Source organism: Heteronotia binoei, chromosome 1 (assembly GCF_032191835.1).
Source record: "Heteronotia binoei isolate CCM8104 ecotype False Entrance Well chromosome 1, APGP_CSIRO_Hbin_v1, whole genome shotgun sequence".
Classification (NCBI taxonomy): domain Eukaryota; kingdom Metazoa; phylum Chordata; class Lepidosauria; order Squamata; family Gekkonidae; genus Heteronotia; species Heteronotia binoei.
The window spans coordinates 47,532,807-47,560,576 of record NC_083223.1 but is presented as its reverse complement, the minus strand read 5'-3'; the positions used below and the strand labels follow the sequence as shown (position 1 = coordinate 47,560,576).

General features: G+C 43.0%; 2 protein-coding genes across 7 annotated transcripts in view; both read left to right on the top strand.

Annotated features, from left to right (window-relative positions):
- TAF1B (TATA-box binding protein associated factor, RNA polymerase I subunit B) overlaps nt 1-2,587 on the top strand; it is a 67,893-nt gene extending 65,306 nt beyond the window's left edge. For both annotated transcript variants that reach the window (XM_060234025.1, XM_060234033.1), the window contains exon 15: nt 2,064-2,587. In XM_060234025.1, coding sequence (XP_060090008.1) covers nt 2,064-2,289 — 226 coding nt within the window. In that variant the 3' untranslated portion in view covers nt 2,290-2,587. The remainder of the gene's footprint in view (nt 1-2,063) is intronic.
- Nucleotides 2,588-14,415: 11,828 nt separating this feature from the next.
- GRHL1 (grainyhead like transcription factor 1) overlaps nt 14,416-27,770 on the top strand; it is a 77,906-nt gene continuing 64,551 nt past the window's right edge. For 4 of the 5 annotated variants that reach the window (XM_060234117.1, XM_060234092.1, XM_060234109.1 and 1 more), the window contains exon 1: nt 16,484-16,659. In XM_060234117.1, the coding sequence (XP_060090100.1) occupies nt 16,613-16,659 (47 nt within the window). In that variant the 5' untranslated portion in view covers nt 16,484-16,612. Of the gene's footprint in view, nt 14,587-16,483; nt 16,660-27,770 lie in introns of those variants that run through there. The other variant, XM_060234100.1, reaches the window with a different exon arrangement.

The window sequence follows — 27,770 nt, the reverse complement described above, 5'->3', positions numbered from 1 at the left end:
AGATGACTTTTTAAATAGCATTTTAGTGTTTTCTTCTGGCAGGGCAGAACTGTTGGTACTGCTGCTGTTCATGTGAGAGAAAGGATGTGAGGTCTTTCTCTGAGATTGTTGCTGGTGGGAGCTTCAGTCCTTGATTTCAACATCTAATTACTCTGATGGTACCCTGGGAAGCTTTGTAGCCATACTTAATGTCAGTGCTGATAGAATACTTAATGGTGGTTAAAGTGGACAGCAGAATTTGTTTGATGTTGACAACAGATCTGCTACCAATTTCTTTACTATGTTGAAAAGAGCCCCGAATCACAGCTCTTCACTGGTGCATTGTAGATGCTTACAGGTTTCCTGTATGGCAGTTTTAACTGGTTGGAGAGAGGATATCAAGATCTGTGCATGGAAATAGAGGGAAGAAGGATGTGTGTTATCATTGGACAGAGGCAACAGTTCCACCTCTCCATGCACTTGGTGCTATTATCTAGAGTGCTTGTAAGCTAGTACTGTGCGATTAGCAGTTGCTTGACCTATCTGCTGAATGTGTATTTGTGTGAGCAGCTCTCTGTTATGCTGAGTCCTGTGCTTCACATGGTGGAACAAACCATTATAGCCTTCATAAATCCAGATGTGCTTATTTCTGGACTAGGATTGTGATGATACTTTTTGTCCAGTCCTGCTCTAGACCCAACATCCAGTGTAGCTTGGGCACCATAGGTGATGCCTTGTTCATGTGAACAAACAGTGGTATTATTATTATTATTTATTAGCTTTGTGAATCCCCTCATCCTGGCCAATGCCAGGCTCTAGGCAATGTACAACAAGAAATACACATAAAATCAATAAAACCAGTGAATTTTAAAAACAGTGGAACCCAATGGACATTCTTTATAATGTGCTGTAGTTCTGCTTTTACAGTATATATGATAGCCACCTGGAATTCAGACAGCTGGGACACAGATCCATGCTCCAGTGCTCCATGTTTTTTGTGTAGACTTGGTAGTATTCTTACTGTGCTGCTGCAGACTGTCAGATACCATGATGGTTTGCTGTAGCAGAGTGGAAAACCCACGGAAGCTGCTGAACAGCAGCAGCTTGTGAGTCACATGAAGTGGCCTCCTTGCAGGCCTACAAAAAGCCCAGCAGGAATTTATTTGCATATTAAACCACACCCCCTAACACCAAGCCAGCCGGAACTGCGTTCCTGTGTGAAACAATGATGGCATCAGGGGATGTGGCCTAATATTCAAATGAGTTCCTGTTGGGCTCTTTCTACCAAAAAAGCCTTGCACAGTTGTATAAGAATAGGGCTACTGATGAATTATTGGGCTATTTCTTGGACTTGCATATCGTGTAAGTTTCTGTCCCATAGCAGATAAGGGACAGAAACTTACACAAGGATACTCAAGTTCAAGATGGGACTAATGGGATAACAGGGTAATAAGGTATAACAGGGTAGTTCACAGCAAAGATTATAATACCCTTGGCAGATTGAAAGTACTGTATAACTAGAAGGAGAAGTACAAGAAAAGTTATAGTTAGCAGCAGTGATGTGGGTTTTCCAGGACATTCAGAATAGTTTCCAATTCCAACTTTAATAAATAATACTAGCAAAATGTAAGTAATATTAGGAAAAGAAGGCAAAAATTTTATGTACAAGCCAGGACCATGTACAAGCACTGATGTTTGCCCATGCTTCATGTCTCACAACTTAGGTTTTCTAACATGATTGATTTGCAACATAACAGCATAACTATAGAGAGGCTATATTTACATATGTGGGGTAGAAAATTTTCCTTAGAAAAATGTGGCATTTTTCATCTTGGAAAGTTTTCCACCCCATATCACTTGTTAGCGGTGACAGAATGGGCCTATCTGGATACTCAAGTCCAGTGTCATGTTTAAAACCAACAAAGTTTTAATTAAGTTTATTATTTTATTTTACTTTTAAATGTGCTACTGGACTTGAACTTTGTTCTGCTGCTTCGGACCAACCCAGCTACCCACCAGAATCTATCTGGATTCTGTAGTTTAGGATGTGTATGTAATATATCCCTTTTTCTTTCTCTTTTCAGGGAATGCGGTCACCTGGCACACTATAAAGAGTCAGACTTTCCTCATACCTACCGGTTTGTGTTAAGCCTGTTCTCTTTCATCCTAAGGGTCCAGCCCTCTCTCATCCATGAAGAAGTGTGTGTTGTAGAACACAGATTCTTCAGAGGTCTAGAATCCCCCAGGATAAAAAAGCGGAAAAAAAAAAAACATTGGCCAAAACAACAATGTGAAGACCTCCATGAGTGATACAGCTCATGTAGTTGATTTGGTGAACACCACTGAAAGCAGAGGATTGGACTGAGATGTTCTCTTTGCAGCTATTTTGTACATGTAATTTATATATATAAGAAAACTGCATAAGGGGAGAGATCTTGATACTATGTTTTATCAAAGTTTCTTTTTTATATAATATAAATAACTTTGTAATGTTTTGATATATCTGTATGCATTCTGATCCTTTTTTCATTTTAAAGGTAGCCTTGTTTTCCACTGTAAAAATGAATCCTTAATATATTGGAATTAAAAATTCTTGCATACGTCTTCATTTCTATTGCACTGACCATTTTCACTTCTCACAGCTTTTGGGAAGTAGACCAGCACTAAGTCCTTTGAAGGCTCAGGCTCTTTTGCGTATCAAACAGTGAAGAGTATCTTTACCTCTACACTAGCACATCTGTGAACAAAATTTGAATCCTTCCTCCAGCCTCACCAGTCTTCCACCAATGGAAGAGCTGCTTAAATTGCAAGAAGGTTCCTGAGGCTAGAGGAAGGTTGGATTCATGCCAATACTTTGTCTTTAATGCATTTCAAGAAATATGGTTCACATAGTAGGCCTCTTTTGGTCTTTGATTAAACCACTAAAATAAAAACTTTTTTTAAGAACTTCAATACTTACTATGGAACATTAACTGATTCTATAGAGATCAATAACCTCTACTAATAATATCATCAGGCATTGACTGCTATGGAATTCTCCTGTTTGCTTCTGTTATGCTCCATAATGTGTATTAAGATCTACTATTGACTATTATGGCCTTACTTCCAAGGCAAGAAAGCTAGTCCTGATGCATCTTTTGATGAAATATACTTGATTTGGCCATGATTTTCAGAAAGTGTAATAATGTATTCTGCCTGAAATGCTTGTGCAATTTGGAGTGGCCCACTAAGCTAATGCCCTATTTTAGAACCTAAGTTTGAGTTACTGTAGTAATCTTATTTTAAAGGCTTGTGTTTAATTGCTTACCTCCTTTTGAAGAAATGATGCACACTTAATTACAGACACAGCTTTCTTTAGTGACTTCAGCAGTCAATTCTGCATCCTTGTAAAGTGCCAGGCTTGTGTGCAGATTTCTGATCCAAGAGCTTAGCCATCCTCCTTTATGGATGCTTGAGTAGCTTAATGTAGAATTTCAGTGCACTGCAATAGAGCTTTTTGTCTAATTTCTAGAACACTGTGACTCATTAGCAGAATAGATTTTTAAAAGTAAAAGATGCTTGCCTCTCACTGGATTGATATCAGCACCTTTTAGGCAAATCAGTCAACATTTTGTTGGTATAATGATAGCTGTGGGGCATGTAGAGTGAGTGGTGGGGGCACATGGTCTTTACTGAAATGGTAGTTTGGCTGATCTTGAGATGCAAATGATTTTAGTCCAGTCAACATTCTGCTGAGGTGGAGCTGCACTTCTTAAGCAGGCACATGGAGCTGGATAGCTCAAGGGCAGGGTGTGTGCCTACAAAACAATATCTTAACTACCTCTTCTCTTCATATTGAATTTGCAGCTCCTTGATCTCCATGTCATTTACAGAAAGCTTTCAGCAAAAACCAGCATTTTATCCGGGATGGTGTTCCTTCTTTTTAGGAAAGAAGGGACTCTTATATCAGATTTTTTTTTGCTTCCTTTTTTTTTTGCAAGAGAATTTTTGGCCATTAGAAATAAGTGGACATTATTTTATGGTATAAGACTCATACGTATGAACGTATGAAGCTGCCTTATGCTGAATCAGGCCCTCAGTCTATCAAAGTCAGTATTGTCTACTCAGACTAGCAGTGGCTCTCCAGGGTTACAGAACATCATAAATGCTGTGTGACTGTAAATTCTGAGCTCATTTATTTGGGGTGGGGTGGGGTTGGCAAGTAGTGAACAATAAACTTCTCTATAAGAGAACCTTGAGAGCTGCAGAAATGGTGCATTAAAAAGTATCACCAGTCTGTCTTCACTTATACTAACAGGAGACCTTGCAGAGGTGTTGTGGAGATCAATGAGATTTGAGTCCTAAAGTACTTTACACTAGATACAAGAACCCTGAGTCACAAAGGGAGAATGCTGCATTTGAAAAGGACATTGTGAACAATTGCCAAAGGCCAGTTGTTGTTTGTTGGTGGTCCTCCTGACCCCCACAAGCTATGCAGGAGAGCTGAAGTGGTTGCAGTCAAATGAACATAGGCTAGAGGCACCTTTGAAAGGAGTGCATGTAACCACTGCAGATTGCCATACTGCTTTACACAGAGAGTGATTAAAATGTGGAATTCACTGCCAGAGGATGTAACAAGGGCCACAAGAATAAACAGCTTTAAAAGGAGATTAGATAGATTCATGGAGGTTAGCTGTATCAGTGGCTAGTGGTGATGATGACTGAGAGGAACCTCCACATTCAAAGGTACTAATCTTTTGAATCCCAGAGCTAAGAGGCAACACCAGGGGAAAGTCTTTGCCTATATGCCATGTTGTTAGCCTTCCAGAAGAATTTGTTGGCTTCCGTGTGAGACAGGATGCTGGATTAGATAGACCATTGCTCTGATCCAGCAGGGCTCTTCCTGTATTCTTATGTTCTCATGGTGGTGACTTAGAAAAGTGCTTTGCTGCATGTTCTTGTGTGGCAGCTTTGCTCTTCCCAGCGGGGCCTATGGGCTTATGCCCCTGCTGTCTAGAGTGCATTCTGTAAGTACTCAGAGGTTTTTCAGTGGCTGCTCCATGCCTCTGGAACAACCTCTCACAAGAGGTTGCGGAGATCTCTACCCTTCTGGAGAGGCTGCGGAACAGAGCTATTCTGCAGAGCATTTAGAGCAGTTTGGAGCTGGGCCACTAGGAATATGTGTGCAAGATATTTTTAAGTGATTTTTTAATGCTAAATCAATGCATTTTAAGTTATTTTATATGGCTTTATTGTATTTTATCATTACCCACCTGGGACCTGTCTTGGTCAAGAGAAAGGCAGTCTTAAACAAAATGAATAATTTTGATGTGGAGGTACTGGGTGGTACAAATATTACCTCTGTGTGAATATAGTTTCAGCACAAGCCCCTTATGTAACAGTAGTTGGCAAGTGTGAACAGTCACATGGTTGTAGAATCACTGATCAAAATTTCCACTGTGAAGGAAGGACCCAGAGGAAAACTTTGTCTAGAAGTCCACAATGGATCTTGATTACTCAGGTTTCTGCCTGCTATTGACTGAACAACTCAGATCCTTTAGAGAAGTAGGCCCAAGCAGAAAGGCCTGGGACTTGGCAAAGAGGCAAGAACATGAGAAATCAGCCATTCATGATCAGAGAGGTCTTCTCCTTCTCCCTGGTGCTTTGTTTTTTGTTTCTTCTCATCACTCTACATTAGTCTGCACTGCATCTAAGGGGATGATGCCGTAGTTCTGTTCTGACTCCAGTTAGAGTGCTGGACTAGGAGGTTAGAATCTCCACTCTGCCATGGAAACTTGCTGGGTGACCTTGGGCCGGTACACATTCTCAGTCTACCTCATGGAGTGGTCGTGAGGAGAAAATGGAGGAGCAGATAATGATGTCAGCTGCTTTGGGTTTCTGTTGGGGAGGAAGGTAGGTTTTAAATTATTTAATAGCACCACTCATAAGAAAGCCATCTAATAAAAAGATGACTGGAAAATGGAGTAGTCCAGGAAAAGGAAACTCTGAAGAGGAACAGGCAGGGAGGTGAGTTACAATGTACATGGGCAGGAGTTGCAAAGGTGAAGATGATTTGGGTAAAGTTTTTTGCTTTGAAATGTCTCTCTTGTGTATGAATCTGTAGTTGAGTTTTGGATCCCTCTAGTCTTTTATCTTTTGCAGAAGCTTTCTTAGGTCATCATGACTCCACCCTTTTCTTCCATCATTTGCTTGCATAATAGGACTAGGCCTCCCTTTTATTTGTGTTCTAGTTTCCATTTTGTTTTTAACGGGCAAGTATTCCACTTATTCGGATGTAGCCTATCATATTTGATTGTCAGCTCCCTGCAGTTTGTCCTAATCCACTGATTAGAAATAACCAGCTGTAACTTACAGTGTATCAGCTGTACCAGGAACCTCAAGGTGTAAACCATGTTTCTCATCTGCCGATCTAGAGCATTGGTACGAATGCTTTACTTGTGACTGGCCCATTAATCAGTAGTGTTCTGGCCACCCGGTATTTTCAACAGAAGGGTGTTCCATCCCTGGAAGCAACTATGTGAACTCTATCACCAATGAATCATTCTAGACACAGCATCAGCAAAAAGGGAGCAGAGGCTTTCATTCTTATTTTTTATTTAAATTTATTAGGAGGAATCCTTGTGGAATTCTGGAATGTTGGTAATGATTGAAGTGCAAAGCAACGGTATGAAGTTTGTTCCAAAGATTGGGACAGGTTTTCCTTCCTGTGAGTGCACTCCAGCAGAGCGGGCAGATATTGTTCTGCTTTCATCAAGGGCACTTTAACCCTGGGGAAAGGTGCTCCTCTTCTCTTCCTCCTACTGCCTGTATGTTATCTGAATATACCCCTATGCAGATTACAGGATAAGATCCAGTAGATTTAATTTCTGCCACAGAAACATGAAGATTAAAAAAAAAAAAAACTTTTAGTAGAGTAGCCAGTCTTGAAATTGGCCCATGTAATGTCTACCAAATGTGTTAATTTGTTATCATGGAAACTTATTACATTAAAACCCTCAGCAAACTAAAACTGCTGTGTAATGTTTTAAGTTCTCTGGATTGTGCTTTGATCTGTCTCTAGAAATTCAGTTAGCTAAACTTTGATTCTTTACAGCTTTATCATTGCAAACAGCATTTCTGTTTATCTGAATTTATCCAGTTTCTCTGGACCTCTTTCAGGTTGTTTGGGTCAGTTATGCAGTCTGTTATTGAACTTACATAGATAACTCTGTATGATTTATCCCATCATGGGGGATGCAACTAGAAGTATTCAGGTTACTGTTGTCTGTCTCTGAAAACTCTGTTTCTAGTGCAGTCCTATTGTACTTCAAGGCAGGAAGTTGAAGTTACATATTTCTTGTGATGATGATTTGTCAGTTGTATTTTGTAAAAATGGACAACCTAATGTAAATTTACATTCTTCATATTTATGGACAGGATCTATGTGTGTTTTTTTAACAGATTTTTATTAACAGATTTTCAGTTTACAATAAAGAACACTAATCTATCACCTCAAATAATGCAGCCTTAGTGAGGATATAATTAACAAATTTAAAAAAAAAAACAAGAAGAAAAAATAATTCATAAAGGAACGGTCATAAGCAGGATCTGTGTTGAGAACATCCATTTTGCTTGCTTCAGTGTGCGTTTGAATTATTTATTTATTTATTATTTATTACTTTCCATTTATATCCCGCCCTCTCCGCAAGCGAACTCAGGGCGGCTTACAACATCATAAAAACAATCAATTCAATAAAACATATAAAACCATAATTTACTTAGAAAGATGCCAAATTGACAAGATTTCTACACAATATATTTCTCAGTGTAAAAATTACTATGCTATATGTAGGGTTAGAAACTGGCCTGGAGGGAGAAAATAAGAATGAATGAAATGTTACTTACCAGGTGATGTTATTTACCTGCATACCATGAAAAACTTAACTTGCCTGCTTCCACACATAAGGCCTCTGTTAAAAGGCAAGACATTTTTTTCCTTCAGGTTGTTGGAGAAAACCCTGTCTTACAGTTTTTGTGTGTGTTACTTCCATCAAAGAACAAACTATCTGCCCAGGGGTATATAATGAAGGTAGCAACAAGAGGTACCTGCAGAGTAGATCAAGGTTTTTGCATAGCCTGATGAGGATTCAGCGAATGTTGAGAAGAGGTGAGTCACTGTAAGGGGTGGTGGTGAAAAAACAAGTCTAATCAAGTATCTTGGAAGGGGGAGAGAGAAGAAATTCTCAGTGGTTTATCTTCTTTCCCTACAATTTCTTGTGGGCCCCTAGTTTGTATATGCATGTGAGGACACACATTGTTATACATACAGAAGCTGGAAAACCATAGCCAACTACACTCAATAATATCCCTGCATAAAAAGATGATCACATTATTATTCCTTTTTGTATGTGTCTTCTGTACAGAGGTACAAGCAACCACTGGTGGCCACAGAAACCAACTGTAATAAAGATCACTGTGGAAGCGATATCTGTCCATTTCTTGATTCAAAAAATATACTATAGATATAATGGCAGATCACTGATTTCAGATACAATTGGTTCATGAAATCTCAGCATTGCAATATAAATGCAGTACAAAGAACATAGCTCCAAAAAGTGAAATAAAATTTGGAGCTATGCTCTTTGTACTGCATTTATATTGTAATGTTGAGATTTCATGAGCCGATTGTATTTGTAATTAATAATCTGCCATTGTATTTGTAGTATATTTATTGAATCAAGAAATAGACAGATATTATGACTTCCACCGTGATCTTTATTGCATAGTTGCTTACTGTGCAGAGGTGTCACAAACGTGAGGCAGTCTTGACAACAGGAGTTCTTCAGTGCCTTACCAGCATCCGACCTTTCATGACCGTTAGCTTAAATGGGCAGACAGGAAGGCAAAAGCTGCTCTGGAAAGGGCTCCTCCCACTGGATGCGGGAGGCGGGGGAGCAGGCTTGCTTGCTTTGCGCAGGGTGGGGGCTGCCAGTTCACAGTAGCTGTGGTTCTTGCCTGCCTTTTGTATGGCTGCCCCTCATAAAGCGAGTCATAGAATCTCCAAGGTCATCTAGTGCAACCCGCTGCACAGTGCAGGAAATTTGCAAATACCCCCCCCCTGCCCTGCATACACCCAGTGACCCCTGCTCCAATTGTCTTGCCTTATCTAGAGCCAGGGTGGCCCCGGTGGGGGATGGCTTCTCCCAGATGGCCAGACCATCAGCCTACTGGGTCTTTTTCCTAGTGGCCTTAATGGCCAATCCACTCCCAAGCCTAGAATTCATTTTTTCCAGATTTCTGTCAAAGTCACTTGGTACTTATTAATGAATCCGACTGAGCAGGTGCTGTGAAAATAGAAACAGCTCCTGGCAGCTGCTCAGATCTCCCCATCACTAGTTGCCTACCTTTGAAGGATATTTCACTGCCAGACAACAAACACAGCGGGCTGTGATCTTCACAAGTTCACTTGGAGGCATCCCTAGAAACAGCTCCAGGTGTGGCTCGTCTGTGAAGACCTATAAATGAAAGCTTTTTGCATCCCCTTCTAAAATATGAGTTATGTTTGATGTGTCAGCTGACACAGTGCCTGCTAGGGAAGATTATGAAGCAAGATGCTTGTGCGTATGTGGAGCTTGGGAATCTGCTTGGTGCTCATTCTTTTTTTTAAAGTGGGAGGAAATTGCAAAAAGATAGCCTTGTGTTAATTTTCAGTGTGAGACCTTCAGCCACATCCTTGCCATATTTGCTTGGAATTAGTCAATGGATTTCAGTAGGGCTTACTCCTGAGTGTACAAAGCAGTACAGTCCCCATCAAAACTGATCTGTATACATGTGAAAAACAAAGAGGGTCACAGTTAAAAGTAAGTAAACAGGGACAGAGGGGGACAAGTTGCAAATTCCAGTACACTCCTTCAAAAATCTCCCCCTCCAAGGTTTTCTAAGTAGGACTTCAGTGGAATGATTCCCCCTGCCCCCTTTTCCCTTTTAAATCACACTCAGCTGTTCTCAGCATTCTGCCTGTTTGGAGCATGTTCGGTACTCTGCGGGATTTTGGCAGGAGGTCGTTTTGGTTGATTTTTCTGCTTACTTGGAAAGTCTGATGAGGTGGTAGAGACCCCTATCTTGTCTGTGAGTGGCCTGAGTTTGCGTTTCTGTTCGAACAAAGGTCCATCAGTTTATTTTTTTACAAGTGCCAGGCATTCTGGAGGGGGGGGGGTTAATTTGGAAATCTCAGTCCACACTCTCAAATGTTCCTCTTCAGGAGGGTCTCAGTGGCTTGAGCAAACCGACTCTTCTCTCAACCATTATTTTGTTCTTCTATTATTCACATTCTGTCCCTCTTGGAGCATATTCAGTCCTCCTAAGGCTGTTTTCTTTTGGTTGATGATTTACAATGTCACACACACACGAGCACCCTGTCTACATGGAGCAGTCCCCAGTGCAGGTAGATGTCCCTGCCTTTTTGTGGGTGGCCTGGCATAGCCATTTATGTCATCCATGCAGGAGCCAGCCAAATAATTAGTGATGTGAATTTGGTAAGAACAAGCCTTCTTTCACTGATTAGTGTGTTTAGTACATAATGTTTTATCCTTTTTAATTTATGTGTATGTTGTGCTTTAGGCGGGGGGTGGGGTGTCTGCCTTTTTTAACTGCTTATGGAAGGTTACTCATTCTGAAGGCTGTCCCTTCTTTCTACTCAGGGCTCACACATCATTTATCCGGGGCAGTACAGACTTTAAATACGGTTCCACCCTCCCTCATTCCAACATATACAAACAATCTCATACGATTGAAGCCTTTATAGACCATATTATTTTTATTTACTTATTTACTTCATTTATATATCACTTGTCTGCACAATGGGACCCCAAAGCAGCTTACATGGTATCATGGTTAATAGCCTTGTACTCTGTGCTGGTGCCTTAGGGCTTAAGAACATAAGAACAGTCCTGTTGGGTCAAGCCCAGTGGCCCATAAGCACAGCCATGTTGGATCAAGTTCAGCACTCTGTGTCACACAGTGGCCAATACCCAGGTGCCACCAAGAGGCCACTGTTGTCCCCCAAGCACCAAGAATTCAGAGCATCACTGCCCCAGATAAAGCATAACCTTGATGAAGCATATGTCTTTCCCACCCTGCCTGGAGCCCTGTATGTGCTTGTACTCCCACCCACCCCAGCAAACCATTTAGACAACCAGATCAACTTTCAAGCCAACAAACAATATTTTACCCTCCGATAGATGATCTTGTTTTTGGAGCAGATCTAACAAAATACTTGATCCTAAGCACACTTTGAATTTAACTATAAGGCTCCAGTTCTATGCAGCCGTACTTTGCTTTTAATGGATTTTACTTCTGAGTAAATATATGCATAGGCTCAGGCACCATCACCTAGTGTGTTTGGGATCACAGCCACACAGATTCTCCATGCATTCGAGGCAGCTATCAAAACAACAGGCAACAGTGTATTCTACCTTGAGCTCAATGGAGACAGGGCAGGATAAAATGCGATAATTAGTTAGATGTACCCAATAATGTCTGACTACAGGCACAAAAGATTTTTATTTATTTCAATTTTTATACCACCCTCTCCCATAGGACAGGGCCCAGGGCAGTGTGCATCAAAATACTCATCAAATACAATAAAAGGTTTAAATAATAAAATACAGTAATATCAATGAGATGGTAGTAAAGCTGCCAGGCATGGCACTGTCTCCTGAGGGGGTGAGGTGGGGGTGGAGGTGGGAGAAGCAGGAGTGCCAGCCGGGTAGAGGACCATTGCTGTCCTCAGCCAGACACCTGACAGTACATCTCTGCCTTGCAAGCCCTGCTTTTTCATTGTCTTAAACTAAAATAGGAGTCTGCATGTATATGATGAAGCTCTCATTCCCCCAAACTGTTGCTGGAATAAATGTTTTCAGTCTTTAAGGTGCCAGTGGACTCTTTATGTAATGTAGCTATCTATCTAGATTTTTCATCATTTTTTTTTATCTTTTGCCCATTTCAGGAAATTTGCCATGTTAAAAGCTTAGGGGTGCTCCTGAATCCCTCCTTAAATATGGAGGCCCAGGTGGCGGCCACTGCCAGATCAGCCTTCTATCATCTTCGGCTGATAAGACAATTGGTTCCCTACCTCGAACGTGACAACTTGGCAACAGTGATCCACGCTACAGTCACCTCAAGATTGGATTACTGCAATGCCCTCTGCATGGGACTGCCTTGTCTCAAGCCCGGAAGCTTCAACTAGTGCAGAATGGAGCAGCCAGGTTGCTATTGGGTCTTCCCTTATGGGAGCACATTCAGTCCGGGCTGAAAGCACTGCACTGGTTGCCTGTTGCATACTGGGTTCGTTTCAAGGTGCAGCTCCTTACCTTTAAGATCCTATATGGCCAGGGACCTGCATACCTTAGGGACTGCCTTTCCCCATATGTTCCCCAGAGAGCACTTTGGTCTGGATCACAAAATCTGCTTTCAATCCCTGGCCCTAAGGAGGCCAGGCTCATGACAACTAGAGCCAGGGTCTTCTCTGTAGTGGCCCCCCGCTGGTGGAATGAGTTCCCTGAAGAAGTTAGGGCCCTACAAGAGCTCATACAGTTCCGCAGGGCATTTGCAAACTAGATTGTTGTCCACTCCAGTCCTCAGGTAACATCTGGACCACCTCTTGCAAGCTGCCCTGAAGCAGCAGCGGAAAGGCACATCTAAGATCTGTTAACAGAGAACATAACTTTGAATTTAAGATAATAGCATCAAAAGGTTCACTTTATGTTTTAAACGGTTTTATGTCTTAAATGGAAACTGCCCTGAGCCTGCCTCGGTGCGGAGGGCGGGATATAAATGGAAATAAATAAATGTGAGTTGGCTGAAGATTTGGCAAGAAGACTGTATCTTACAGGGTGGTATATTGTAAGAGTTCTGCATTTTATTTATTGATGGGATTTCTATCCCACCCTTCATGCCAATGTGGGCTCAAGGTGGGTTACAGTGCATTAATTAATATATAAATACAGTGCGTCTATTATATATATAATAGATTAATAATCTATTAATATAGCCAGTAGAGAAAAAGAATAGGATTGTCCAAGTAGAGAGCAGCCAAACATTTGATCCAAGTTCCTTGCTAAAGGTAAAGAGTACCCTAAACATGATGGGAGTTCGGGGTGGGGAATCCAACATGTACTGCTGCTTTTCCAATAAACATTCACTTGTCCTGGACCTAGCAGTGGAAAACTACCTTTGCATGGACTAGGGTGAAAGAAGAATGTGAGAAGATGTGGAGTTGAAACTCAAGGGACCCTCAATATGGTATAACTGAAGTCACTGATTACGTGTTTGTGTGAGTACATGTGAAGGAGGGGTATATGATGCAGTTCCAGGTAATATGAGTCTTCCATATAGGGCCAATCCTACTTTTGTCTTCAGTGCCCTGTTACGAAAGGGACAGTGAACAGGAGAAAGACAGGTTCAAACTGCTACTGCACCAGGAAACTCACTGGCTCATGCCAAAATCACATCAAGAGGTGACTTTGGGGCTTCAATGGGATTGTCAAGCATTCTGCATACTGAATGCTGCTATAGGAAAAATAAATATTATTCACGATGGAACCAGGAAACTTAATTATTTCTCAGCAAAATACATTGTTGAACATCTTTGGTGCTTGGTTTTCTGTGAGGTAAATTTTTCATCTTGCCCCTCTGTTAAAGAACTCAGGAGGTTGACGTGATTCAGTATTGTCCTGATTCATTCTCTCCTCACAACAACCCTGTAGAGTAGGTTAGGCAAAGAGGGGGGCTGCCCAAAGAGTGATTTGAACCCAGATCTTAGTATGAACGGTGGAAGCGTAATCACTCATGGTTTCTCAACCAGAGCTGGTACATTCCAGTCCAGCAACACGTTAGAGCCCAACAAGATTTTCCAAGTTTTGGAGAGTCAAAGATCCCATCCACGCATCTGAGGGAGAAACCTTGGCTTCTCCAAAGCTTGTACCCTGAAAACCTTGGTGGGCTCTCAGTTGCGACTGGATCCGATTCTAGCCGTTCTGCTGTGTAGACCAACACGGCTCCCCCTTGCTGCTGTCAACCATAGCTGGAACTGTACTAAATGACCCGAAGGACGGGCCAGGCACCGGATCCGTCTCCTAACCCCCCTCTCGAGAAAGCCGGAGAGCCGCTTTCCTGCCAGCGGCAATCGCGGAATCCCCCACGAGGCCACCCTCGCCCGGGCTCGGCGGCGTGACTGTGACAGCTCCCGCGCCCGCAGCAACACCCGAGGTTCGCTTTGGAACTTTGCAACACCGCTTGGCCACGCCCCCTCCCTTGATCCCTTCCAATCAGGCGTGGCGCAAGGGCGTTGCTCCGCTGGGGTTCCGTCCCGCCCACCACCAGCCTGCCGGCGGGAGCCAATGGGAAGCCGGCCGCTGCTCCCCTTCCACCTGCGACTCCCGGGAGCCAGGCGAGGGAGCGAGAAAAGCTGACAAAACCCGTTTGTGCGGCGGGCTGCGCGCTCTCTCTGCCCTGTTCGGCTTCGCGCTCCCCTCCCCAGTTGCCCGGGCCGCAGCCAATTCCCGTCCCAACCAGCCGGGCCAGTTCTGCCACCCACTGATTGCCAGACATGACACAAGAATACGACAAGTAAGTGATCGAGCTGGGCAGACTGGAAAGGGGAGAGGGAAGGGGGGGGGGGTGAGTCCGGGCAGGTCCGACCGGTGTTTCTGCCCCTAACCCACACCCACCCACCCACCCACCGCTTCCCCTGGGATTTCATCCCCGGCTGCCGCGCTTCCTGCACCTGCTCTCGCTGCCCGGGATGGGGATCCGGGCTGAGGGAGAGGGGAGCAGATCGATGGGCGAATGTTGGGTGCTGTGCTGGCAGGACTACATTCTCAGCAGGGAAGAAGTTCGGGCACGAAAGGTGGACGGCTGCTCTTAGACCCCACCCCTCCGCCCCCAGTAGAGTGGAGCTTCTAGTGCTACACGAGTCCTCCCTAGAAGACATTTTCCAGGACTATTTTTACAAATACTATTATATTTCGATAAAGATAATGGCATACTTAACAAAAAAAAAAAAAGCCTATTGAGCAGTCGGGCTAATGACTCCGGAACACCGACCTCTGGGTCCTCTCGGGCGTCAACCCGGACGGGCGATTGCACCCGCTGGGACTAGGACAAGCCTCCCTCCTCCTCTCTTCCCGGTTCGCGGTTATGAGTTTAGCGTCGCTCAAGCGTATTCTCTAAAAAGTGACTTGCTCGAAACGAGCTTGCCTCCGTGCTTTGGAGACGGGGAAAAAACCCAGGCTTTCTTTGAGCGGATCCTCGCCTCCGACGTGTAGGAAATTGACTTGTGGCACCTGTCGCCGCCTCGCCTGCCCCCAGTGAGTTCATCCCGCAGCCTTTTCCCACCCTCGGTCCCACCAGAGCTCGACTCTCCACCCCGCCGCCGCACCTGTCCACCTGTTTACAGCGGGCGGTGTTCCTCTTTGTGCTGCACCTGATACCGATCGTGCGTGTTCCTATCTGTTTCTCCGGAGAGAGGCTTCGATGGGCCAGATAAAGGAGGCGCTTTCAGGCTCCTGTATATGAAAATCAAGGCTGGTTCTTGGGATTTCCTGGGGGGAGAGGGAAGAGGGGGGGAGGGGTGCTGGCATCGAGCTAGTTCAGCCTCTGCAGGTTCTCTTGGAAGAAATTCCCAGGGAGTTCCTTGGGCTTCTCCTGGCGAAGAACTCTGGAGGTGGCACCTGAAAGGAAGATGCTTGTCTGTGAGAATGTCTTCCAGAATAGAAGATCTTTCAGGTGCCACTGTGAAAAAGTAACACAGTCACATCACAGGGAAGCGCATAGGACTGTGTGCTTGGGTGTGTGTGTGTGTGTATGTTCTATCTTGATATGCTGGGAAGAAGCAAAACAGATACCTGATTCTCCCACCATTCAGAAAAGTGCGGCTTAAAACATTTCGGTTGGGTTCGACCCTGTGCGCATTTGTGGTTGTCCTCCCCCAGGGTAGCCTATGTCCTCCGGATGGCTGGTAAATGGCAGAGACGCCTGGGGGATTTCTGGCGCTCTCCTGTGTCTGTGCATAAAAAAGGTTGGCTCCAACTTGGCCAGGAGCGTTCCCTGTCCCACAGGCGGCCGGTGGCTTCTGAGAAGGGGTGGTCCTCTTTCCTTTGGAGAACAGTTTGGCCTTTGAAACTTGACACCTCAACTGAGGCGTTGGTCACCCCCATCGCCTCCTTCACCTCTTTAGACGCTGAGTGTGATAAATAGTAAGAGTAATTGCTTCCTGTCAGGGAGGTGCCCCAAATCCCCGCCTCCCCACAGAGGAACTCAGACCCTCACCTTGCCCAAGGCTCTTGCCTTGGTTGTGCCTTCCGAATGCGGGAGCCTAATGAAGTGCTGGGTGTGCTTCCCTCCGCCTCCTCTGAAGACGCAAGGACACAGGCTGGGCAAGGAGAGTTATTTTAACTGGGCCATCATTACTTGAGTCACACCTAAGTCCTCTGAAATTTTTTTTTAAGTGTCTGTGTCTGATGGCTTGAATGCTGCTGCTCTAGTTTTAAGAAGGTGTTGCTGAGCGTTGGTGTGCATTTGGATCCCAAATGTGCAAATTCATTCTTTGGACTTCTCAAGGCGCCTCCTTAATGTGCTTTTGGAGGAAGAACTGATGGATTTTTATGAATCTCATCCGCCAGGCAGGGTGGACTTCTCCAGGTAATCCGGTAGAACGTTGTGGGGTTGGAGTGGTGAACGGCCCACTGTAGGCAATTGATCTGTTCCTGGCTTCTCCTGTTGTATCACAGCCAACTTCTTATCTTTTAAATAGATTGTGCTCCTTGACTGCTCTCTGTTGAGCAGAGATTTGGCTTTCTTGTGTTTTTCACAAGGCAAACTTGCAGCTGCTTGGATGGTTCTTTGCTTTTGTTTCAAGCATGTTTGTGGTGTGTTGACTTTCATCTGTGTTTCCACAAACTGGGTTGTTGTTCCTGTTTGTGTTTTAGCAAGCCACCTCTGTGTTTTAAGAAGAATCGTACATGGTAGACTTAAAAAAAAACACAGGCTGACGAAGTCTCAGCTACTATGCTTCTTCTGGGAATAGGTCATCACTGTGCTTGAAATACTGTCAACTTTGTCTTAGAAGCTCTTAACATCTAATTTGCTGCTCCGTTTAGCTTAATGCCACGGAAAGGGCTGTAGGGCAGAGACGCTGAGCAGCCATCTGCTTGAATATGTATGGGCTTTGGCATCAAGTCATCTTCCTGCTTGGCAGCTGAGATTCTGTCTAGCTGCCAGTGTGACTTACAAAGGAGGAAAAAAAGAGTCCTTCATAAGAAGGCATTCAGCTGCACTCAGGTGTACAAGAGTCTTTATATTAAAGTATATTCTGCTTGGAACACAGGGAAACGGTTATTGTAAATATTACTTAAAGACAAATGTCTCCATGCCTTAACAAGGGTGGCATAAAATGGCAACAAGAACTGTAGATCAGTCTTGGAGCTGAAATGTGGCTTTTCATTGAGGAATTTTCTACGTGTTGATCTGTCATTTATAGCTAAAATGAATAAAAGTCAGACTGAAATTCGACCTTTGACAACGTTATGTCCAGGTGGTGTGTGAGAATCAAGACAACATTTGCTAAAATGCAGTGCAGTGTGGCTAAGGTTGTTATTCTATTTGTTTTTGCTAGTCGTGTTGAAATCTAGTAGTGGGCTTGGATCAGGATAGAATAAGGAGATCTGAAGACATGTACTTGAACAAAAGAATAACTGCTGTTAGTAGAAAGTCCTACCCACTGGATTAATTATTTAGATATTTATATTCCACTTTTCTCCCCAATAGGAACTCCAAAGCAGCTTACTAAAGCAATGTTCTCACCTCTGTTTTATCGTCATACCAACCACCTTGTGAAGCCAATTAGGCTGAGAGAGTCATGAAAGCATTCGTGGCAGAGTAGGAATTTGAACCAGGGTCTCCCTACTGACACTATACTTTTTTGATCTGAAGGATCAGAGTGACAAATTACAGCACCTCTTCTTGTGTCACTGCTGGTATGGCACATCTGCCATGGCAGTCCTAAGCATGTGTACTCAGAAGCACATCCAGTTGAGTTCAGTGGTACTTACTTAATAAGTGTGCCAAGAACTGCAGCTTAATAGAGGTAACACCTTCTAATCTGGTTAACTTCAGTTGTTTTTAGGATTGCTCTACAAGTGTACCAGTCACATTATTTCATGTATCTTCATCTTCTGTTGTCTACTCCATTTTAAAATCTTCCAATGTAGCAAAAATATCTTTGAACTACAAGTACCTTTTATTCTACGGCATTTGATTTCAGAACATAGCCTCCCAAATTTTAAAAGAGTGATATAAGAAGGTTCTGTTTGAGCATCAGTGATGAATATATATGTTGAAAACAAGTCAGATTTAACTACTGTTGGGGAAAATGTTTCACCCTAAAGTCGCAAAGACCCTCAAAGTGATAATCTGCATTAAGAATTTACGGTGTTCCAGCACAGATGCAACTTCTAAGTTCTTTCCCCCCATACTGTTTGAGTTCTTCTTTTGTTTTTTTTCTACACATATTAATGAGTTGCATTTTAGTAAATATGTGTGTGTATATATGTGTGTATGTATGTGTATATACATATATGTGTGTGTGTATACACACACACATACTTACAATGTTTCATAACAATTGGAGAGTTATTTTGTAGTCACTTTTAGAATTAGGTTAGATGTATATGTCCTCTTGCTAAATCATTTTCCATTGTCACTGCCAATAAGAGCATATAGTTGCTGTTCTTATATATGCAGATGCTCTTAATTTCCAATAAATTAATTTTTAAGATGTGGACTACTTGATGTCTTTTGTATTTTCTCTTGAAACAGAGGAGGCCATCATGTCATAGGGATATTTGCGCTTGAAAGATAAAAGCAGAATAAATTATTGAGTCTCTTAGAACCTTGGAAGTGCCATTCTAAGCAGAATTACATACTTCTAAACCCATGAAAGTCAATTGGCTTAGCAGGGTGTAACTCTGTAGGATGGTCTGTAAATTAGATAACGTGATGGAACACTGTGGGCTGGATCCAGTCACTTTTTCACTCAGTCTTTTACTCCCCGACCTGCCATCCAAGAAGATCCCATGATCTTCAGCCTAGCCTTTTTGGGTGGTCAAAAGAGACACCTCCTTCTCATTTAACTACTGGAAAAGTTTGTTGGCGCTGTAAAATTGTATTGGTCAAGCAGGGAGTGGTCGTAAGTAGGTTTACTCAGAATTAAACCCCATTTTATTCAGCGGTGCTTCCTCCAAGGACGTTATTCTTAGGATTGCAGCTATAAAGTTTCCTTGATGGAGAAGATTTGTCAGCTTATTAACTGGCAGACAGACCTAAAACTAATTCTTATTATCAAGGTGAGCATTGACCAAGTCTACTGTGAACAGATTTAAAACCAAGAGACCAACACTCTTGCCACATGACACTACCTTGGCATTGTGACCGGAGTATTCCTACAAAGCACAGAATACTTGCTGCTGTAATGTTTTCCTGTCCTTGAAAAAAAATTATTCAAGCAGAAAAACAAACCAGTCGTTATGAAGTAATTAAATACACAATAGAAGACTTATTTCCAGATCTTGCTAAATACCATTTAGTATTGTATGCACAGCTCACTGTGCCAATAGACCCTTCAGAAGTTCAGTCTTGACAGAAGATGGCTGTCAAATGTGCACATTTTGCAGTCTTTTTAGAAAATATGGTCTTGTTTTCTTAACAGAACCTGCAGTTCTGTTGAGGGATTGAGTTACTGCCAAACCTCACGCTTTGATAGCTTGAAAGATAATTCTTTCTACACTCCTTTTGAACCAAGTTAGGTTACCTTTAAGGCATTTGTGCATTTTCTTTGGGTGTTGCCATGAGAAAGGACAAGAACGTGCATTTGGAATTTGCCAGGTTTTCCTATAACTAGCTTTTCATCTTGAGAGCTGAATGGCGGTGGCTTTTTCTTTTGTGCTTTCCATTTGGTCCATTCTCTATAGCCCTCATCTTTTTTCCTTCTGGTCACTGGTTGCTGGGAGCTACTTACGGCCTCTTTACACAAGACAGATTTCTGGAGGGGCCATGGCTCAGCGGTAAAGTATCTGCTTGGCCCGCAGAAGGTACCAGGTTCAAACCCAGCATCTCCAGTATAAAGGATCAAGTAGTAGTGAAGGGAAAGAGCTCACTCTGGATCCACTGCTAGTCTGAGCACTGAGTGCCCCTACTCCATGTTCTGTCCCTGCAGCTCCCCATTAGTTGCCAGAGATGAGGGTTTATGCTGGACAACCATCAAACAGCCTGGCAACCCTTGCTTGAGCATTGAGTATGAGATTCAGTGAGCCTTCCTCAATGCTGATGAGTTCATAGCTCCATAATTGTAGTTGCAGTTCTTTGCATGTAGCAAAACCTGAGCTTGCTATTCAGGGCTTTTTTTGGTAGAAAAAGCCCAGCAGGAACTCATTTGCATCATAGGCCACACCCCATGATGTCACCACTATTTCACACAGGGCTTTTTTTGTAGAAAAAGCCCAGCAGGAATTCCTTTGCATATTAGGCCCAACCCCTGATGTCAAGCCAGCTGGAACTGTGTTCCTGTGCATTCCTGCTCAAAAAACCCCTGCTGCTATGAAATAGCCCAGGCTAAGTAAAGGACTATTTATTAATTACGTATAGGTTTACTGGGTAAGAAATTTCCTCCAGTGTAGTGTATGCTAGGCACACCTGAGCAAGTATTCTGTGCTTATAATATGCAGGGATTTTTTTGTAGCTGGAACTCCTCTGCATATTCGGCCACACACCCCTGTTGTAGCCAATCCTCCTGGAGCTTACAGTAGACCCTGTACTAAGAGCTCTGTAAGCTCTTGGAGGATTGGCTACATCAGGGGTGTGTGGCCTAATATGCAAAGGAGCTCCTGCTACAAAAAAGCCTTGATTATGTAAAGACGTAATTCCCTGTGCAAGCACTAGTCATTTCCAACTTTGGGTTGATGTCACATCACAGCGTTTTCACAGCAGGCTTAAATATACTTTAAAATATATAGTATGCTTATAATATAGTTTATATATAATAGTTTGCATATAATGTGCCAGGATATGGTCTCTGTGTAATACTGAATAATATTGCTGAAGTTAAGAAGATCTGGATGGGAGAGTTCTTGGAAATCCCAGTGTATGCCACCTCCAATTCCATTGCGGAAGAAAGTTTAGATGTAAATGTGGTGATATAAACAGGATATTTTGTTGTTGACTTTAATGTTGCTGCTCATGGACAAATTTGTTCTAATTACTAGATCAGTAAGGCTGTTTTGGATTGTTTTGGCTGAACTAAATTGAAGTATACTTGAGTGTAGGTTGCCTAGTGTGGTGATTTGGGTTCAAATTCCTAATCATGTGCAAAAAAAAATCTCTCAGCCTAATCGACTAACAGTCTGGCAATTGTGATGAGAATGAAATGTGCTTGAGAAATTAAGCACATTGAGTGTGCGGCATTACACACGCAAAGGGAATCTGTGGTTGTCAGGTTTCAGATTAAGGTTGTCAGATTGCACTTTGTGGATTTTGCCAACCCTTTTAAGTTTTGAGGTGGCTGGTGAGGGTAGAGGAGTTGCTTCTTCACTGGGTATAGTAAGTATATAACAAGCAAGGAGGAAGTATTAAATTCTGCAGCATTTTTATACAGCTGGTTTGGGAGCCAGGCTGGGACAGAGACACTTGAGTACAGAGCAGCTTTGTGGCAGTTTTACCACGTGTTGGCACCTGATATGTGGCAGAGTCTTCCATGATGCTTCTTAGAGCAGCACATACAGATGACCAAGCTGTCCTACGAGATAGTTGTCCCTGAAATAGCTTGTTTATCTGTCAGGATGCATCCTATTAATTACATTTGTACTTCATTCACAGGGCAGTTGCTGTGATTTTTCTCTTCTCCTCCTAACTTCTCAAGGCTCAGAGTGCCTGTTCTGAGGTCATCCAGTGAGCTTCATGGCTAAATAGGGATTTGACTGTTGGCCTACCCAGTTCTATACTTGACCCACTAACTGTTAAATCATTCAGAAAATCTTACATGTATGAGTGAATTGATGGAGAAATCCAGAGCCTTCTTTGGGGCCTTCTACAGTTTCCAGATCAACAACATAACTGTCTTGAAACAATAAAGTTACCACTGCCCTTATGTAGAGTCTCTTCCCATTACGTTTTTTGAAGAGGAAGGGTTGTCAACTCCAGTTTGGGAAGTTCTTGGTTGTCTGCAGGTCAGCTGTAATAGCGGGAGATCTCTAAGTGCCATCTGGAGACTGGCAACCTTATCTGTCGGCCTTCTGCTGATGGATTGCTATATCCATGCCTAAATTTTCCAGGTTTGATAGCTTAACTAAAAAAAAAATTGACATGTACTACATAACTCCCAGTGAACTTCTGTTCCCCCTCCCCGTTTGGAACATTTGGGTGCTTGACAAGGTTGCCACTGTTTGGGTGCAGTTGGACGTGCTGTTTGATTTGGTGTTGTTGCTGTTTCCCTCTGGATTTAAAATGCACAATCAGACAGCATCCTTCCTATCCCATCCCGCAGTTGTCAGCCTTCCATTGTCACCTCTCGTCTTTTTCTTTTTTACACCGGAGAAAGTCTGGGTTCTACCAGGCAACCAATTTCACCTGCATTTCCAGATGTCTGAACTCTTCCATTGCAGTCTCAAGTCATTTGGGAAGTCTGAACCTTCCCTTCCATTATCAATCCCCCCCCCCTTTTAAAGCCAGTTGTTGATGTGCACATAAGCGGATCTCTGCCTCAGTGTTGTGAGGCATTGCTTGCACATTTATGTGCCACAATGTTTTGTTTGGATCGGGAGCCCCGGGGGTTGTTTTTAAGTGACAAATTAACAAAAAAAAAAACCCTTTTGCTATCTCTTGGGGTGGGATGGTGGTGGATATAGTCCCTAGTTAGGCTTGACCATGATTCCACTTCTGGAACTTCTTTCTCCATGCCATGTCACAGGTTTTCTCTGGCAGGAAAGTCTCAAAATGGCTGGTGTTTGTGGTGCATCATGGCAGCAGGAGGAGACTAGATTAGTTCCAGAGCTTTTTTTTTTAACAGGAACTCCTTTGCATATTGGGCCATGCCCCCCTGAGGTAGCCAATCTTCCTGGAGCTTACAGTAGGCACTGTACTAAGAGCCCTATAAGGTCTTGGAGGATTGGCTACATCAGAGGTGTGTGGCCTAATATGCAAAGGAGTTCCTGCTACAAAAAAAGCCTTGATTGTTCTTTGGCGGATTTCATATGCAAAGATGAGCAGGAAAGGAAGCTAGATTGGGTGGGAAAGGGAGTGATTTCTAGGTTAGTACTTGATGAAGGGATTGCAGAGTTGTCAGAAAGAAGTACTTGTTTGAATAGGTGCTTCTGTGCACGAGAAACAAATAATTTTTAAAAATTCTGCCCTGTGCTTCGAATGTGCACTTATGCACATGCACAGACAACCAGTTTTTTTAATAGGCGCCCAACCAACTGCTCTGGGGTTGCCACGCAGCAATAATCTGGTCAGTCAACCATGGGGGTGAGCATATAGTGAAGCAAGTTGACGGTAGATATTTGATCAAAATTCTCCTGGATCAAATTAGAGGAGTGGTCAGAACTTGGAAAGTATACTATCTAGCCACAACCTTTCTTTTCTTTATGACTTTTGCCCTGATGAACCAAATCCTCATCGCCTTTCTGAAGGGCAAAAGACTAAGAAGAGTGGACTAGGGAACAAAATTTGGAAGGCCCATGGAGCCCAGCAAGTCAAGTTAGCTTGAGACTTGAGAAAAGGTGTGATATAAATATTCTAATAAAAAATTTAATATTGGTATGTTATGTATTGGTTGAGTCCAGGTGGTGAGGGGGTGCCTAGGGTTTCCAAGTCTAACTCAGAAAATAGCTGGGGACTTTGGGGGTGGAGCCAGGAGACTTTCACATTCCCTAAAACAAATAAGTAAAAATACAGCAGTGCAGTTCCGCTGAATACAGTCTTCATTTCCTCCTAAGCAGCTGCATATCCCATGTACTCTCTCTCTCACACACACACACAGGTATTTCTCTGGTTTTTCATACACTCCAGGTTTTCCTCTACAGCTCTCAATGCTTTTCAGCTGCTCCAGCAGAAGGGAGCTAGATGTGGGTTTTTTGCAGGGTCACCAGCTCTAGGTTGGGAAATACCTGGAGATTTGGAGGGTGGAGCCTGATGAGGGTGGGATTTGGGGAGGGGAGGGGCTCTATAATGCCATAGAGTCTGCCTTCCAAAGCAGCCATTTTCTCCAGGTGAGCTGATCTCTGTTGTCTCAAGATGAATTGTAATACCGGGAGATCTCCAGCTACCACCTGGAGACTGGCAGCCCTAGTTTCAGGAGGAGAACTTTCCACAACAGAAATGGCCCCAGTGACTTTTGGATACCAGCATTTCTTCATCCAAGGTAGACAAAAAGACCCAAGGACCCTCATATTAGGGGTGTTCTTCAAGTTCTCAACAGAGTAAGGAACAGTATGGTAACTTTGAATGTAGTCCAGAAGGAAATTTGTAAGGGTTGCCGACCTCCAGGTGGTAGCTGGAAATCTTCTGGGATTATAACTGATCTCCAGGTGACAGATGGAGAAAATGTCTGCTTCAGAAAGTGGACTCTATGGCATTCTACCCCTCTGAAGTCCCTCTTCCTCTCCAAACCCCGCCCTCCTCAGACTCCACCCCTAAAGTCTCCAGGTATTTCCCAACCCAGAGCTGGCAACCCTACATTAGCTGGTACTTGTGCAAGTACATTTTGGATCAATGGAATGTTCCAACCTGTCTTCCAGAGTGGCTCTGTACAAAACATATTATTGTAGTCTAGTCTTAAAGTTACCATGACAATGATGAAATCCTTTTCCAGGACAGAGCACAACTGATGAATCAGCCAAAGCTGGGGAGGGGAAAATATCAAGGATAGTATCAGAGAGTGTATCTGATCCCTAAGGAGGGTGTGTGTCCTTATCTATAACAGGCAAAATGCCTACTTCGTGGTTGATGGTGGGGAGCCTACTAAAAATCTCCATAACAGAGCTTAAGTCTTTTTCCTTATCTAGTTCATCGCTGATTTGGAGCACTTGTCTAAGAAATCACTTGCTTCACCTGGATCTATTGAAATTGAGAAGTCGAGCTAGGTGTTGTCAGTGTTTTGATGACTCCTTGCTCCATAGCTCTGAATAACTGCACCCATAGGTTCACATAGGTATTTAACAACATAGGAGACAAAATGTTTCAGTACAGTGTTGTGGCATCCATTTACTGTGGAACTGAATGCATGCAGTTTCATTCAGTCTTAGAATAGTTCTTCATGCTTTCCACATGTATTATTAGAGAACCTCAGCAATAGGATTTGGGCTTTGTTTAGGGTCTGTTTCTTAGCTGGAGTTCTTCTTGCATTTGAACTTTGAATAGAAATGGAGCAGTTGTTTGGTGACTCACCCCAATGGTCCACAGAAAGGTTCCTGTTTGTTGTTGTTCAGTTGCACAGTCAAGTCCGACTCTTTGCGATAAAGGTTCCTGTTAATGAGCAGTAAAACAAAAGTGCTGTAACATGAGAGCTTTCGTAGGCAACCCCAGTCTACATCAAATGTATGACGTGAATGGAGAGAGCCAGCCTACTGGTGTCAAAGATTAACTCATATTGTGGTCCTCTATGTACTGTTAGACATTCTAAAATGGTCAAGTTTCCAATAGTGTGGAAAGGCTCATGCCCATTAATGAATTTCAGTGAATGACCAAGGATTCATTTTGCTATCTCCAGTCCAGGGCCGGATCTAGGAGGGGGGCGGGGGGGGGGGGTGCTTGCCCCGGGCACCAATGGTGAGGGGGCACCAAATTGTGTGTGGAGTCTATTGTATTATATGGGCCCATAAGATAGAATGGAACCATAAGGGGGCATCGTTTTTAATTTTAAAAAAGCCATGTCGATCTGATCCTGTTCCAGTCCTGCCTCTTCCCCCGTCTTCCCTAAAATGCATTAATTGTGTCCAGTTACCCCATCAGAAAAGAGCTAATAATGCGTTAAGTGTATCTGACCGCAGGGTGAGGTACAACTGAATGTTTTTTTTCTGTAGGTGTGTTTGTGTGTATTTGCTTTTGTGATTGATGGTATCTTGTATTTGCAAGTCCCTCACTCCAATATTTTAAGTAAAACTCAAATTCTGTCTGAAATACAAGCTAACTCTTGTGTACATTGGAAGAAAACTGATTTAAAGATAGCTCTTTTGGCATTGATTGACACAGCAAGGTTTTCTAGGACAATAGAGCTATTAAAATTAGCTTTTGGCTTTAAAAATTCTGTTTTTCTGAATGCTCAGAGGCAGCCCTTGTTGAACTGGAGTTGGTCTCCAATCCATTAGGCCAGTGTAAGCTTATTAACATATCTTTTTTGTATGCTGCCTTTTGTAAATGTTTCTCTATATGAGTATAAGATGGCAGAGGGTGGAGCTGTCAGCTGAAAGGCCACTAAAATATATACGATACTGCCAATCTTCTTGCAGTTGTGGCCTGTTGTTTTCTGGCCACCAAGGAAGATACAAAGCTTTACTACTCTCAAAGCATTTAAAAATTAGGGTTCTAACTTTTAAAAATAACACTTCTGCTTTTCCAGTATGTGTCTTGCTTCCCAATTATGAATTCATTTTAGGCAAAGACAACTGGGGAGGTCAGGGGTAAAGCCCGTGCCTTGTTGGTGCCTTGTCTGCCAGAAACCTTGGCAGCTGTTTCAGAGCAGATATTGGGGTGAATGGACCACTAGTCTGACATGAAGCAAGAGTCCCCTTTCTCTGTGTTTCTAGGCAGGGCTTCACATGCTTCATGTACTTATAACTCTGAAGTATAACATCAAGAATAATATCATGACAGAAAATTAAAATTCAGATGCTTGGTAAATTAAATTAAAATTATGCTTGGTATGAGTGCTCATTTATAATGACCAGCTAGTCAAAATGGTGAGGTTTACCAGTGTTCGGGTTTTTCTAAATTATTAAAGAAATATTAAAAACTGGTATTGTAAATATTTGGAATTAAAGTCTGAAAACTTGCATTTAGTTGAGGTGCCGTGCTTGCAGCCTAATCTGAGTGCCTGCATCTCTGATATGTCCTCTTAGACAGGTGACTTATTTCCACTAGATCTGAAGTAGCCACTTCCTTTCTAAACTGGGTGAGACTAGAATGTAATTTCCAGTCTTAATATGCCAGCCAACGAGGGTTCCCATTCTCCAGGCAGGGGTGGGGGATCCCCCGATTTTTGGGGCTTCTGCCTGCCACCAGCCAGCAGACTGATGGGAGAAAACCTATTCCCAGTGACATCCCCAGTGCAATGACATAATGCAGAAGTGACATCATCATGTTGGAGATGTTGCTTGGCAACATGACATCCCCTATGTGATGACATCACTTCTGCATGACATATGTCAGGACCGTTGCATGAGGACATTGCTGTTTGGGGGCAGAGCCCCTCCCCACTTCTGGAATGCTTCCTCCCACCCCCCACTAGTCAGTTGCGGGGTCCTGGCAACCCTACAGCCAACCAATTCAAAAGGATAAATACATTGTTAGCATAACTTTTATTTTTTTCCCTTTCCTTCTTTCTGTTAAAAAGCCATGTGGGCTGAAACAATCAAACTTCTATTATCAGAAAAAAAATGCAAAACATTTTGCCGCTTGAGAAGGAACACCAGAATCAAAAACTGAAAGAAGCCAGATAATCTCAGATTCAACAGTCACATAAACTTATGTTGGTCTTTGACCATAAT